Here is a 16546-nt window from a genome sequence, read left to right as displayed (position 1 = left end):
GGACCCCCCCGACGGGAGGACAATCAGGACAGAGCCTCCGTCTTACTCCTCCCCAACAACACTCCCCACAGACAGGTGCCGCCCCAGCCCGTAGGAATACGTGCAGTGACAATTATCACCCTCCCCGCCTGGCCATTTTGTGAACGGAATCGATGTCATGTGAGCGTTTGACTTTAATTTAAATGACTATAGTATGAGATTTCGGGCATTTAAGTATAGTATGTAATAGTATTGTATGTTTTTGGCTAAATTGTATACTATTGTGTATTTTGGGTGACATAGAACAATATGTCTTTGGATGACATACTGCACACATTAATATGGTAGTAATATGGTATAGTATGTCAGATTTGGAGTGACATACTGGTACTATAGTATATTCTTATACAATACTGTTTTCTTGTATAGTACTGTATAACTATTTTGGACAAATAATCAAAAACATGAAGATAAATGTCAATTTTAATAATCACATTTTGTGAGTATAGAATTTGAAAGATATTTCAGTTTGATTTAAAATATTTAATATTTTCTTGCACCACCACCCACCTACCGACAGTCATGGTAAATTATATCAATTAATTAAAACTGCTGAGAAATCCATGCCTTTTGAGTTTTTATTTTTGCTATTATTATTCACTAACACAAACCCATGGATGCTAATAAAATAACACGTCCCGAATAAGTTATATTTAAATAAAACATAGCATTGTCTAACTTATTCCTCCATAATACAATAACAAACCTATAAGGTTACAATATTTTTTTTAACTTCAAAAATACCTGATGAATGGTTTCTGCATACAGTGCAATAGTCAGTTATTCAAGCTTAATACATTAACTGAATTAAAAGGAATTTGGCAAACTATACTTTGATTGCACCTGCACACTGACTCCACTGCCATACATAAATTAAAATGTTAAGTCTATTTATCATAAGTACAAAAATAAATAATCAGAAGACGAATGTATCCTTTTCATTTCTTAAAGAAACTCTGGAAATTTCCATTACAGAATCTCAAATACATTCTGTTACTACCAAAGAAACAAACTGCTGGGAAATATCAGTTTACATGTTCTGGCGACATTATGGTTTCATGGTTGTAACTTCCTTCATTAAAACACACTTGTGAGCTAAGATCATAAAGCTTAAGCTAATCCAAGCTTGATAACAGGCTGCTGCTCCTGTCAAGCAATAAGCTATTCAAGAATGAATACATATCTATAGATTAAGACTAGAGGAATATTACCATTTACAATTTAGGCATTTAGCAAACAATCCAATATTTAGAATTAATGTCTGTATATGATGTTCATAAGCATGATTAGTACTGTAAATATTACAGGAATAATGTCTCCTATTGCATCCAGAAGAAATTCATACCCACCACTGTAGCTGTATAGAAAAATAAAATCACTTCTCTAAACCCAGCTTATGACTGGAGTGAGAGGTCTTGTCACAAAACAAAACATTATTTACACACAACTGTGGTAATGAAATGGATAAACATGTCCATGCAAGCAAACCAACATGCACTCGTATTCTCCCCCCTCGCGCACGCGCTCTCTCTCGCACACACATATACATACACACACACACACGTATGCAGAATAACAGAGTATAGTAGATACAATTCACATCAGTAGCATTAGTTAGAAGGGCATTTCTTAAAATGTTCAAGCATTAATACCTCATATCCATTGCCAAATATTGGTTTTACTATGCTGTTTGGAGGAAAATATCTTGCCTGAATAGTTAAAGGGAAATTCGACATTAAAAACATATACGCTGTATAAAAAGAACTGGAGATGTAGAGGAAAATATCCAAATTGTATTTTTGTCTTCTATTTCCACATTTGTGGTGGACAGCTAGCAAAAATGTCTAATGGCGACGTCATCACAGGATATTCCTGTTGTAGTCACGATGGAATATTAACAGTGAGCTTTCATACCAATGCACATCTTTCCGTGAAGGTCTCTTTGAATTGAAGACTAATGGCATGTTCACACAGTGTTTATTTACCAACTGCCACACTGACTTTAACCATAGGGGATAAGGCCGTAATGATGAATGAATAAAATATTACTCTGAGCAATCTGAATGGTAGAGTATGTTAATAAAATACAAATAGCACACCTGCAGTGGTTGAACATCTCTCCACCCACTTCTGGTTGGTCTTCTCTTCTATTGAGAAATTTCAACTCTGGTGTCGACCACAACATCTCATACCTACTGGTTGACAATGGCAATAAAGTTATTTGAAGCAGACGGCCATAGATTTTCAATCTTTTTTTCATGGCAGCACAAAATGCACTCCAGGCGGCGTTTTTAAGAAAGCACATTATGTGAACATGGCCTATAGGTTTCTTTTTAAGAGTCTCCATTTTGCACCTGCACCCAGTGATCAAGGATAAATCTATCATTACGTATCTGATTTTCCAATATCCTCAGACCTGAATAGTCCAGAATCATCACCAAAAGACATGTTATGTGCGGCTGTGATAATAAGCACGTTTTTGGGGGTGGATGACAGAAACATAACTGAATCACATCAACCATTTATATTATCCACATAAATGGGGAAAGAATGACGGACAAATGAATGCTGACAGGTACTGAGGAGCAGAGAGAGGGGTTGGAGTGTAAAGCGTTAGATGGGTTTGCAGCTGTGCTCATGCATCACCCAGCAAACAACTGCGGTGTCAGCGGTGGCGGAAGGAGGTCGCTCTCCACATTATCAGAGTCAATTGCTGATGCTGCTGCTGATGTCTCAGGGTCCGAGGCGGGATTCTGCGTCTCTGATGGAAACCTCTCCAGGAGGTCCTGCACCTTGTGCTCTACTCCATCAGTCCAGTCAATGAGATCGCTCTCGAGCTTGTGAGCCCCCTCCATGACCCGCTCCTGTCGCACCCCCAGCCCCGTCAGCAGGTCTAGTCGCTCATGGACCTGGTTCAGGGCTGTGGTGCTGCTTGAGGGATTGATTGAGGAGGCATCTGAAGGCCCTGGCCGCTGGGGAGATGTCTGGCCAGACATATAGAGCTCAAAATCCTCAGAGCTCAGGTTCAGAGACTGTCCGTCCAGCTTCTCAATGAAGGCCACGGCACAGCACTGGAGGAGGTTGTCGGGTGCAGGGGAGATAAGATATTGTAAGCATCGCTCAAAATGTTCATTTAAAAAAAAAGTATTTGCACACCCAAGGCACACCCATTGACGGGTGCAGGGGAGATATACAGTATAAGATTGTAAACATCAATCAAAATGGTCTTTTTCTTAAAAATGTATTTACACACCAAAAGGTGAGGCCTGTAAGCACTTTGACACATACAGTCTTACCAAGTTAGTGAAGTAGTAACCATCTTCTCCAGTCATGAGCCTGCTGGGGTTGCAGTAGCGGGTGATGTACTGGATGTTGGACTGAAGTCGTGGAGGATTTGCCTTCAGCACGATGTAGATGAGCGTGGGGAGGAAGTCATCTGCAGATGCTGCCTCATTCTTGGTGGCATTGATGGCATTGAATATGTGCTTGCTGCAGCGAGTGATACATGCCAGCTTCTCCTTAGGTACACGCTTTGAGTCCATCTCAATAACATCTAGGGAAAAAAATACTTTTATTCAACGTGTTGCTGCACAAAAAAAGTGTTGTTTAACACTTTTTACAGTTGAAAACATATATTTTATCAATATACAGTGTTGATTGACAAAGTATATAGCTTTAATATACAGGTTTCAGGGGATGAAAAGAAACCTCACCTGTGATGGCTTTAACAACACTATCAGACACCGCTGGAATCTCCTCATCCACAGGAACACACAGCATCTCAATGGTGACCCAGTGCAATGCCCTGTGACATGGCAAAAGTTTGGATTAAAATCGCCCCAACCTATATTTAGTCAACTTGTTTGTAAACATTTTTTCTTGTATTTGGACGAAAGAGTATGTTGACAGCTGATCCACTTAAATAACATAGTTTCCTTTCCCCCTTAATTGTTTTTTAAATTAAAATCGTGGGACACATCGGTAGATGACCAGAAAGTGTGTCGACCACAAACATGCATTTGCAACATCTCGACAACACATCCAAGAGAGATTTAGCCAATCTCAAAATAGAATATCCTTTGAGTATTAAAAAAAAACAGGTTTGTGTAAATACGAGCACATTAATTCCCCATGTCTTTGAAATCATGCGAAAGGCAAAGGTACAACTGGTCTAGGATAAGGGAGTTGATAACACCATGATTATAGTTTCTGTACGGTAAGGCACCTGATTCTCTTCTGAGTGGTCAGGTCCTTCTTCTCATCATCTGTAGTTTCAGGACAGAAGGCTTCCTCATAAAGGCGAGTCATCATATACTTCTCTACTTCATCCATAACACTCTCCACATGATCCGACGAACCTGGGGGCAACACATGTACACACGCACCGTGAAGGACCATTCACTCTTTGCCACTCATGTGTGTCAATAGAATTCAGACTTTCATACACAGGTAGTCATAAGAGGACAGCCGTACCTTTAAATTGGCCCAGCAGGCGTTCTGAGAGGTTCTGGTAAAAGTCCTGGACACATTCTGACAGCTCATCAGCACCCACGTCCTAGAGAAATGAATGGTTCAATAATTAACTCTGATCAGCTATTTGTTACAATCATGGTAATAGTAAACATGGGTAATAATAGGTCATAAATAGTTTTTGCATCATTTTTAAGACTATGTATTGAGGTATTTGTTTCACAGGACAGTGAAGACAGACAAGATGGGCAAAGATTAAGGATTTGCAGTGCAGTGTAGGTCCAGTGTAGGTCCTGTGGATAGTGCATTAACTTGTGGAACCACCAGGTGTCACCCCTGAATTTAGTAGATGACAAATAGCCTGGGATCAATACCGTTTCACCGGCTTTGAATGCTATCAATGCATTGAATGGGAGATTATCACGTTTTATCAGACCATTGAATGGGTGAGTACGTGACGAGTAGGCGATATACCGACCTACCCGCGATTTATCAGACCATTCATTGGGCGTAATCAGGAGCTACTCGGAGGCGGAGCAGTCTCCACAACATGATTTACGATTCTGTGCCTATCGGTACATAACTCCAACGGCGCTGAGTGGGCTCAAGTGAACGTCACAACGTTCGGGACGACAACTCGCTCGCTTTAGCTCGCTCGGTGGTCCCTCACGTGAAAACCAAAACTGAACCTTTTAAGTCATCTCCGTTGGTAGGTCAGTATGTCTTGATAACACCCAATGAATGGTCTGATAAATCGTGATAATCTCCCATTCAATGCATTGATAGCATCCAAATGGGGTGAGCGTTTCGTGTTTCTGATCCGGTCTGGAGCGGAAATAACTTTACGTCATCAGGCTCCCGGAACAAAGGAACAGAACCTCCGGTGCCGTGCACCTCCAAAATTATTCCACTAGTTTAAAATTTCTCGTTTCTTTTGCTATAATAATCGTTTGGTATGTCCATCTTTTATTTTAACTCGTAGCGCGACTAGCGAGACTAAACTAATTGATTTGCATTATGTGGGGAACAAAATCAGAATCAGAATCAATGCGACGCAAACCGGAACACACCATTTTATTTCTAAACCGGATCACACAGCTCAGTTTTAGAATGAATACCAGGCTTTCCTCCGTGGTGGAAAGGATGGTGACGCGAGGGTACATGACAAGACTTTTTCCATGACTTTTGTGAATTCATGACCGAATTCATTCACACCAGGAGCGGCAACTTTTTTTATCACTCCGTTTTATTGCAAAATAACATAAAATGGGCATGTCCGAAGTATGAGTAACAGCCTCATAAATAAAGCGAGTTGTGCTCCAGCAAGAGCTCGTCTCTGACAGCTTGTTTGCAAATTACATACATAAAATACATTTTAGGTAAGAAACAGGCCATGCAGTTGCTCAATCTTAAACTGTTCCGCAAATGGAAACACAATTGGAGTGGTTATTAACCATTCGCAGGACAGTTCTCTGGTGCCATGGAGAATTCCTAAATGTAAAATAAATAATAGTATAATATGATATTATTATTGCATGGGCTCAATGTGATCATTACACCCTTAATTTCTAAATAGTTGATCCTCGCTCCAGGCAAAAAAAAAAAAAAAAATCCATTTAAGAAAACGAATAAATAGTGAAAATAGCACAAGCTCACGATGCCTTGTGAGCTTGTAGATCGGCTATTTTCACTAATAAATACTGCTTAAGTGGTTAAAGGGTAAGACCACTTTGGTAGAGGTTTGGGTTGTGTAGTTACCTTGCCATGATGTAACTCCAAAGGTGGGAAAGAAATAAAAAATAATTGCTCCATTGATTAGAAATTGATAATTCAAAATATGCTCCTCATTGACTTGCATTGTACGGTAAAACAGCTCTCAAAGTCACTCTTTTAGCACATAAATTAACCCAAACATAGCTGATTCAGACAATATAGAGCATCACCAAACCCAGTACTGTTTTTTTTTTAATAAAAATGTGAACTTCCTGTTGATTTTGCTATTTGAAGATCTGGATCCGGATCCGCCGATCCAGTCCGGGTTTTCTACTTATTAAAAAAGGCAAAATCAACAGGAAGTTGACATTTTTATTTTAAAAAAAAACAGTACTGGGTTTGGTGATGTTCTATATTGTCTGAATCAACTTTGTTTGCATTCGTTTTTGTCCTAAAAGAGTGACTTTGAGAGCAGTTTTACCAAACAATGTAAGTCAATGAGGAGCATATTTTGAATTATCAATTTCTAATCAATGGAGCAATTATTTTTTATTTCTTGCCCACCTTTGGAGTTACATCATGGCAAGGTAACTACACAACCCAAACCTCTACCAAAGTGGTCTTGCCCTTTAATTCAGTATAGATTTTAGGGATGAGGTTTGGGGTAGAGGTCTTCGGGTAAAGCATGTAACCCGAAATACCCGGGTTCCAAACCGTTTCAGTTTGTCTCGGGTCTCAGACTGTGAAATGGACGGTTCCACTAATACCCGAGTGGACCCGGCGAGTGGGGGGTCTCGGGGTTGTTTAACATTAGAAATTAACGTGGATTATAGTTGGCAATGAAGAAGGATTACACACATCTAGAACATGGATTCATTTTGTGTTTATAAACTGTCCAATGAGCATTGACTGGGATTATACATCACAACCATGGATGCTACATTTAGGTAAGAACAGGTCTTATTTAACGCTGGACAACTAGTAATGACGTTGGCAAACAATTTTGCGTTCGGCTATTTTGGGGATTTGGGTTATGTACGGGTTTGGTTCTTGTATGTCACGGTTCTATACGGGTCGGGGTCCGACAGCTCTCGGTACTGTTCGGGTCCGGAACTCTTTTCCGTTTGGTCCGTTTTCGCGGGTCCATTCGGGTATCGGTCCTTCATATTGGACTATAGGCCGGGTCCATTCGGTTCCGGGTAATTTTTTCACAGGTCCATTTGGGTACGGGTCTTTATATTTTACCCGTGAAGACCTAGTCTAGTTTGGGGTCCTGGTGAGACACCAAATGTATCTTTTGGGTCTCAGCTGAAAAGGTTTTGGGAACCAACCGTTTAGCTCACCCTTTTGTAGACCATACTCTCAGTGAAGGCCCGGCACTGTTTAAAGATCTCCCTGCCTGGCTTCAGGGGTTTGAGGAAGTCAATGAACTCCCGAGTGGTGCGGTCTGTATCCACTGAGGGTTGTCTGCGCTCAGCAGAACTGGGACAGGACTGAGTCTCCACAGGGACCGGGTCTACATGGAGAGAACTGATGTTAGATTAAAAAGGTAAATACCTGTGTATCTCTCTCTCTCTCTCTCTCTCTCTCTCTCCCTCACCTAACCCCACCTCTGTCAATACCGTTTCTGCTAACCTCTCTAGGGTTAGGGTTAGGGTTAACACACCATCCCCTGAGAAACGGCTCCAAGTGGCTGACAGGCCCAGCTTCATGCACAGGCTTTAGGGGCTGCAGACCGGGGCACCAAGCACTGGAGGGCAAAACAAAAGATCGGACTATTACAGTAAGAGAGGGGGGGAACTAAATCGGTGCTGAAATGCTCACCCCACTAATGAAGCGACTTTTTCTTCAGCAGCAGCCACTTCAATACTCCTCTCCATAATTTTATCAGAAAGAAAATAGATTAAATAATTGTGGTGTGCCTTCCTGTCGCATAATTACTACAAATAAATAAACAACAATATATACCAAAGAAGTTCTATAGGTTGTGAGCTTTTTGGAAGCAAACATCTGCTCTGGTGAATTTTTCTTATGAAATAGCTAAGGTAAATTTATTGTCTCCCATCCCTAATTAAAGTGAGCTATCACAACTTGTTCCACACAAATATATATAGTGGGGAAAGCTTCTACATGTTTAGTAGAAAGTCTACATCAAACCAACATAATGATGATTAAAAAACAGACTGCCAGGGTATAGTGTCTGATTTACAACTTAACAATAGCATAGTTACAAGCCAAAAAAAAGTTTACCCCCTTTTTCTCCACAATGTATTCGTTATGCCTCCCCACACACATTTCTGTGTTGTCACTGATGTTGTATCCTACTGATTCACCTGCCAGGGAGGAGCCCCCACCAGGAGGACGTAGAGCCTTCGTCCCACCCAACACTCCCTGCTGACAGGTGCCACCCCAAGCCCAAAGGAATACATGCAGTGACAATTATCACCCTCCCTGCCCGGCTTCCCTCTCTCGAACATGAGCCAATTGTGTTCGCACAGACGCCCGACAAAGCCGGATGCACCAAGGTGGATTCGAACCCACAACCTCCGTGGTGGTGGGCAGGGGCTTTGCCACTGCGCCAAATGCGTCTCAAATGTCATCTTCCAACACAAGTTCTAAACATCACAGAGAAAATCCTAACTTCTATTTAAGAAACTTCTATTATAAGACACTGACATTTTGAAAATATGCCTGATCAGATAGACCTGGCTCTGTGCAAAGTGTGCATGACTTGTCACATGCCATTATCAATGGTTATCTTCATGTCTCCTACCATGTGACTTCCTCCCAAATAGCACGAGGATCTAAGAGCTGTCTCAAGAGGAGAATAAAGTAACTATTACCAAACAGCATCAACTAAAAACCCAAATTTGACATTTGATAAATATTTGAGGACAAGCAAAGGAAGCAAACGACAATCATGTTAATTATTTGTAATTGGTAATGTAGTAAATGTACAACCTGTTATAGATGAATACAGTAGATCATTTGTGTACCTCTTTTGGGTGGTGTTTTTGAAGATGGTGTGAAAAACTTTGTGACTGTATTAACTTTGCTGGACTTCTCTTTGGTTTTTCTTTCTTCAAACTTGCTGAAGGGGGTAATGGCTGGCTGTGCTCTCTGTTGTCTACTGGCATAGGCCTCTTCCTCTTCCTTCTGCAATCTGACAGAAAAAGATCAAATGGTCAATACATCAGTTTGATGGACAAAGTGTCCAGTCAACAGGTAATCAAGTAAAGAGAGAAAAACATACAATGAAGACCAGATGCTCACAATAGTATATCAACACAAAAACACACCTTTCAGCCAGTGCCATATCTTCTTGAATCTGTTTCTGTCTGTCTCGCTGATTGTCCTCTCGCCAGCACTTTGAGCACAGCCCATGTGCTGTGTTGCCGTAGAAACCGCATCCCTTCTTGCACAATAGTTCTGACTGGTCCAGATGGAAGCCACGGCGTTCTGACAGCTGGCTCATCCTCCCTTTCTCAAATCTAAGAATAATGATGTGAATGTCAGTAGACTGTTTTGAGAAATATTGCGAAGCCACATCATCATAGCAGCCTTCTTGAAAAAAAGCTTGTTGACCAGGGGGTCTTTCTTTGGAGTAAAAATGAGTTAAAGAATTACTCGATACACCAACCCAAGTCTTCTGAAGCCAGTCACACTGTGAGTTGAAAATACCTACTGTATATTTACAACATGATTTATTGCATGCTCTGCCAAATCGTCCCCACTTCCGTGTTTACAACCACAGGGTCTGTATACACTCCTGTGTACACATTTTCAGAAATTTAATAGGAGTCCAAAGAAAAAAATCTTTCTTCTTCTTTTCTAATTTATGTACAGTAGCATAAATTGACCATGAAGTCCAATAAGGCTGCAACAGCTAACCACCTTTCCTGGCATCCCCATCTCAGGCATGTCATAACAGGCAGAAATTTCGTTTTAAAAAAAGTCGATCAACAAGCTTGTAGATGGGCTTTTTGTATATGTATTCATAAGAACACACCACATAATGCACCCTTTAGAATAGATGTCATAATTATATATTTTTTAAAAGAAGAGGAAAAAAGGATGCTAGCAATGTTCATATATCAATGTGTATTTGAATTATATTATATACTATTCAAATAAATATAGGTCTATTAATTCAGGGCAACCATTACATGTTAGCATGTCCACTGCGGTCAATACTTGCAATTATTTAAAACATGATGAACCTGTTTACTAAGTGATAACTATAGCCTTTAACTTATTTAATAACGGGTATATTTAAGCTGCTGTCAAAAGAAATACTTATATCTGGCTTAACGTGAAACGAAGCGAGATTTGTACGGCAGCCACTATCCAGTGGTGGAAGAAGTACTCACATTTTCTACTCGAGTAAAAGTATCAATACAGGCATGGAAATAGTCTGTTATATGTGGAAAATAGTAGATCGTTGTGAGCTTGTAGATCTGCTATTTTCAAATAGCCAAACTAAGATATATAGGGCTGTATGTTTTGTAGCCTAATAATAATCTAAATCTACAAAGTATTTAGTCATTATTCACATTCTCAAATAATTGTAGTGGAGTAAAAGTACAATATTTGCCTCTGAGATGTAGTGGAGTAGAAGTATTGACAATTGGAAATCCTCAAGTTAAGTCAAAATACATCAAAATGGTAAAGTACTTGAGTAAATGTACTTACTTTGCACCACTGCACTTGGCGTTAGCCAAGGTTAGCTATCTGACACAAACTTGACAACAACACCGTATCAAACAAACTCCTCACCTCTTCAGAAGGTGTGTGAAGATGATGTCCTTATGGATAATATTCTATAGATGTATCTAATCACACACACACTGGCCTCTTCTCCACTAAGTATAAGCTACGGCTAATTAGCTTGTTGTGTGTCAGTTAACGTTACTTTAATGCTAACAACACGTAACCAGATGGTATTTTGGGGTTCGTGTTGTCTGCCAATATGTTCCCCATAAAACCATCCGCACTGTCAGTGAGCTGTCAGCTACAACTAGAGCTCTTCTATTCTAAACGGTTTATGTTATTGCTACTGAAGTGGAAGGTTAGCTTCACAGCCATTTTGTGTTCGCCACTGCGCCTGTCTCACTCTCTCTGCTGTTTTCTGCTGGGGGGCGGGGGGGAGGGGGGGGGGTTGCCATATTTTGTGAGAGAAATAAGCAACCCACAAGCCCAAAAGAAGCAATTTAGGGTTTAGGCTATAGCCGTAGAATACGACTCTCGTAGATGTATTTTATGATTCTGACATAGATTGAAAATGTCAGAATTATAAAGTACATTAGCCCTGAAACATGACTGTCATACCGTCATGTGAACCCATGGCTAAAAATAAATCTACGAGAGTCGTATTCTAGGGCTAGATTTAGGCCATAAGCACTTTTGTATGGTTACTTACACACACAAACACACGCACGCACGCACGCACGCACGCACGCACGCACGCACGCACGCACACACACACACACACACACACAGACACACACACACTGTATATATGTTTTTTTCTTTCTTTCTTTCTTTTTTTCATTCAGAGCTTTTTAAGCCTGGCTTTACATTAATTGTTAAAATAACAAGAAATATTACAGGCTACTGTTCACACCAGGTTAATAATACATTTTGCAATATTACCGAGGAATATGAAATCATCAAGGAATTTTATAACAAAAGTAATTATAATAATAAATGAAATTACTGACAAACAAATACTGGACTGTAATTTTTTTAATTTTTTAAAGTCCAGTATTATCTATTCTTATCTTCATGTTGCTGCTTAGCTGTCAGTGATAAATAACCCCCTCTCCATTCACTTGGTTTTTGAAGTAACACTCATTATAAGTGATGTAATTATAATGCCCACCACAAGGGGGTCCTGTGCGCTCATTGTAGCCTACTACACAGGGAAAACATCATTTGGATATGCGGTGCTGTCCATGGTAGCCAGCAGTGGTGGAAAAGTACTCAAAATGTTTACTTAAGTAAAAGTATCAATACTGCAATGTAGAAATACTCTGTTACAAGTAAAAATCCGGAATTCAAAATGTACTTTAAAAGTACAAAAGTTTTGCTATCAAAATGTACTTAAAGTACCAAAAGTAGAAAGTACTCATTATGCAGAATGTCCCATTTCACAAGTTTTCAAATGTATAAAAATCCTTTGAAAATAGCCGATCTACAAGCTCACAATGCACATTGTGAGCTTGTAGATCGGCTATTTTCAAATGGCCAAAATGTATATCTGAAGTGGTTAATTATTTGTAATAATAATCAAAATCTACAAAGTAAAAAGTAACTAAAGTTTTCAAATAATTGTAGTGGAGTAAAAAGTACAATATTTGCCTCTGAGATGTAGTGGGCACTGGGCAGTATATAAACCGTAACAGGATATCCTGTACGTTCACATTTTGCATTCCCTTTTGATTGCTACTGTTATGTTTTGTCAGTAACTAATACTACACTTAAACGTTCACTCCACCTCATCACTTCTTCTTCTGTGCATCATCCTCAGATGTCCAACTCAGTGTCATGCAGCCACGCCCTTGTCTCTTGTCCCACTTGGAAGAGGCTGTAGAGAACGTTGTCTGTACGGGGGACAGGTGGGGATTATGTGGTCGGCAGTCTGCTCAGGCTGAAGCAGTCGACCCAGTGCATAAACGGTTCAGCAGGGTCCATTGCCTGCATGCCACTTTGTGCTATTGAAAAACATGTGTTAAGACCATAGACTGTAAAAAGGTTAAGACTGACTGACTGACTGACTGACTGACTGACTGACTGATAAGTTACAACCTTGGTCATCTGGTAGAATTAGCCAGTCACAGAGCAATCATCCCTCCAGGCAATGGGATGTAGTGAGTGGAGCACTACAGACAACTGCAGATGAACATTCTTGTTGATCAGTCTTGTTTTTTGTAGGATAGGGGCTCCTTAGAAATGTTCTGATAAATTAATTTTCAAATGAAAAGAAGGAAGATGGGATGGTTTGGGATTTTTGCTTGTTCTGCAAAGAATATGAGAACAAATGTATATAGTACATTCACTTCCTCTTTTATGTTGAAATAAAAATTGCTTACTCAACCTTTGACCAACTGAAAACTTAAAAATGAAGTCGCTACTGTGCTTTCTTGATGAATGTTTTATTAGGTAATTCTCACTTTATCAGAAATGTTATGCACCATAATGTATGATACAATATACATCTCACCACTGCACATTACTTGGGTAAGGTCAGTCGTCATACCACCGCCGAGCCAGTGTGCAGATTTGCCTGTTTCCCTAAAAGAGGGCCCACTGTCGTTTTATATTGTTACTGTATATGTCGGTTCATGTCTGGGAAGTCGCCCCTCCCCTAAACAGTGAAAAGAATGTTTTCACTTCCCTTTTATGTTGAAACCAAACCAAAAAGAAATCAAAAGAATACTCACAATCATCAGAAACTGAACACTTGAAATGGAGTCCCTACTGCTCTTTCTTGGTGAGTTTTTCTGAGATCATTCTCACTACATCAGCAAGTAAACATTCAATATGTTTTCATTGAATACAGTAATAATGTTGCACCATATTTTGTATGTTTCAGTGGTTTTAACCCTACCACAGTCCATTGTACCAGAGGGTATGTATTAAATATGAATCAATTCCTATTTGCTGTTGAACATATTATATTTTTTTAGTTTAATGCTTCTGTCTATGTTGTCCTGTGCCACTACTGAACAGATGGTAAACGTGTGTTCTGTAAATTAGGAAATTATCTTCAGTAGTGTCCAACCAGCCAATTCAACTAGTTAAGTAGTCTCTGTATATTTAATGGTTCAGTTATTCTCTATGAACTAAGGTAATCCTCTCTAAATATCCCCCACATCTTTGGTAGTTCTTACTGAGGCCCAATACCAACCTGTGATCACGATGGTGTCAGGGGATTCCAGGATCTTCTCTGGGGAGAGAGTCCGTCTGAACTGTAGCATTCCTGATGAAATGTCCACCTGGAAGCACCTGTGGTTCAGGGGAAAACAGCTACTCCTGGAGTCTGAAGAATTCAGTTTGTGGAACGCAAACCACAGGGAGAGTGGGAAGTACAGCTGTCAGGGGATCAGGGACAGGGCAATAGGAGGACCTGCCCATCACACCACCCATAGCTTGCCTCTGGAGATACACGTGGACAGTAAGCACTTATTTAGAAATATCTGTAATGTATCTGCCGCTAGCAACTAGGTCCAGTATGATGTATTCTGTAACTGATTTATCTGTATGGACATTACAACAGATTACTAGCACATTATCATTGTTCATCAGCATTAGTCAAATAATCTATATCAATACACTAATGACCAATGAATAGTGTTGACCATCTACTCTCTATTCAGGTGGGTGGGCTATCCTCCAGGTCCCGTCTCACCCTATCCTTGCTGGAGACACATTGAAATTAACCTGTCGTGTCCGTCGCAATCCAAAACTTCAGGAGGTGATTTTGTACAGAGATGACATGGAGATAATGAGACAAAGTGGCCCCAACCCCCAACACCTGTTCCTGCCAAACATCACCCTCAATGATCAAGGACTATATTCTTGTAGGGCTACATGGGATGCTACCCAACGCTCCATCTCTGCAATATCAGTGGCCCGTCAAGTGACAGTCTTAGGTACGTATATGAATTTACTGTGTCTAATATGTAGTTGATTTTCTGATTGAATAGTGTGACTGAGTATACTGTAGATCAGATATTCTGTAAAGTAAACTTAATTCTACTGCTAATAACTGTCCGCGAAATAAATTGTCACCAATAAGCCGTGAGATATTATTATGCTAGTATTGTCCTTTACCAACAATTAAGTTAAGTCATACTATTCAAGAATGCTGGCAATGTTTCTGCTTCTACCCTATATCAGAGTTACTGACAGAGCCTGTGTTGGAGGTGATACAGAATGATCCCGTCATTCAACCAAACATGATGAAACTGATCTGCCATGTCCAGTACAATGTCCGTGCTCCTGCTCCTCCTCTACATTTCTACTTCTACAAGGATGACGAGCGGCTCACGATGGCAAGCTCTAATAACATCAAAGTGGTCAAGCTAAGCCCAGGCCAATACAGCTGCAGGGCCAAGGTACCCAAGTTGGACCTGGAGAGATGGAGTGAGACCAAAGTCTTTGGGAAAGTGGCAGGTGATCATTAGCTTATTTTCATCAAACCTTTAAAGTTATCATTATTTGCTGATCTTTATCAAAATATTGGCCTACAGTATCTCTTTGAATCACTTTATTGTTCACCTCTGAACTGTATAGTGATGATGTGAAACAGTAATGAACAGCTATCTAGTTCTTCAGTAGGCCTATGCAGGCAATTAACATGCAAGTTCATTATTTGTCATTTATGGAATTACAGCTGCATGTTGTTCTCACAGCTAAAGGATAAAGTCTTGCTGTGTTGATTGTGGCCTTCAGTCACAGTACAAGTAAAGTCAATTTGTCTCTCAACCAATAGAGACACATTCGAGGGTATCTCTCGTAGGACTTCAGCCAAGAGAAAAGAGACCTATACCACCTCAAACAACAGACCCTGTCCTCATTCTGCACACTCCTGCTCAGCCCACAACGGCCTGGCTCACCCCTGAAGAGCCCACTGCATCTCTAAATTCAGATCCTACACCCAAACCTATGCTCTGTGGGGAGACAACCCAGACCACCAGCCAAGCTGTTCCCACAGACCAGACCACCAGCCAAGTTGTTCCCACCAGCCAGATTGAGCCTGCTGATATGTCTGGAGATTCATCTGATTCAGCAACCCCTTTTAATGTCTTAGAGTGACAAATCACCATTTTTGTATGTGCATTGTATGATTAAAAACAAAGTATTGGTCTATTGAGCATATGATCAAGTATATTACAATTTACAGCTTAGAAATTGTCAGTCTTGCCAGCGATAATTACAGATATATGCAATTTGATTGGTAATATTGTATTTGAGATCATAACTACATTAACTATTAAGTCTGAATGTTTGTATTTTGCTAATACAGTATACTGATTCAAAGCAAATAAAGTGTTTCATTAACTAAACTGATTGATACAGATTGATTTTAATTTAATATACATAGTCTATTAGCAATCCTACAATACAAAACAATACTTTTTACAATTTTAGAATTACTGGTTTTATTTGGGAATCTGAATATCATGCTATTCCACCTCTTTCTGAGCCACTTGATATAGCAAAGCGTTACGGCAATAATATTGATCTTATCACATTTACAGTAAAATAAGGGGAAATAATCATGGAGAGATGATGAGAGATAAAGGAGAACCATAGTGGT

General features: G+C 39.9%; 2 protein-coding genes across 3 annotated transcripts; one reads left to right on the top strand and one right to left on the bottom strand.

The window, feature by feature from the left end:
• Positions 1-603: 603 nt before the first annotated feature.
• rabgef1l (RAB guanine nucleotide exchange factor (GEF) 1, like) lies at positions 604-11327 on the bottom strand. Its single transcript, XM_084065469.1, has 9 exons — positions 10999-11327; positions 9522-9713; positions 9219-9385; positions 7566-7738; positions 4513-4594; positions 4265-4397; positions 3753-3844; positions 3336-3592; positions 604-3110 (listed from the first exon to the last, which is right to left on the bottom strand). Exons 2-9 carry the CDS (start codon positions 9695-9697, stop codon positions 2682-2684), a joined length of 1509 nt encoding a protein of 502 aa, XP_083921595.1. The 5' UTR covers positions 9698-9713; positions 10999-11327; the 3' UTR covers positions 604-2681.
• A 2332-nt stretch (positions 11328-13659) lies between these two features.
• LOC311050459 (Fc receptor-like protein 4) lies at positions 13660-16292 on the top strand. 2 transcript variants are annotated; one of them, XM_084064544.1, is made up of 6 exons: positions 13660-13714; positions 13817-13852; positions 14108-14398; positions 14601-14876; positions 15124-15399; positions 15761-16292. In XM_084064544.1, exons 1-6 carry the CDS (start codon positions 13690-13692, stop codon positions 16039-16041), a joined length of 1185 nt encoding a protein of 394 aa, XP_083920670.1. In that variant the 5' UTR covers positions 13660-13689; the 3' UTR covers positions 16042-16292. The 2 variants fall into 2 exon arrangements, with proteins under 2 accessions (XP_083920670.1, XP_083920669.1); XM_084064543.1 differs by having other exon boundaries at positions 15719-16292.
• Positions 16293-16546: the final 254 nt, after the last annotated feature.

This window comes from Gymnoscopelus microlampas (genome assembly GCF_963454915.1).
Source record: "Gymnoscopelus microlampas genome assembly, chromosome: 8".
Taxonomy (NCBI): Eukaryota; Metazoa; Chordata; class Actinopteri; order Myctophiformes; family Myctophidae; genus Gymnoscopelus; species Gymnoscopelus microlampas.
This window is presented reverse-complemented; position numbering and strand designations above follow the sequence as displayed.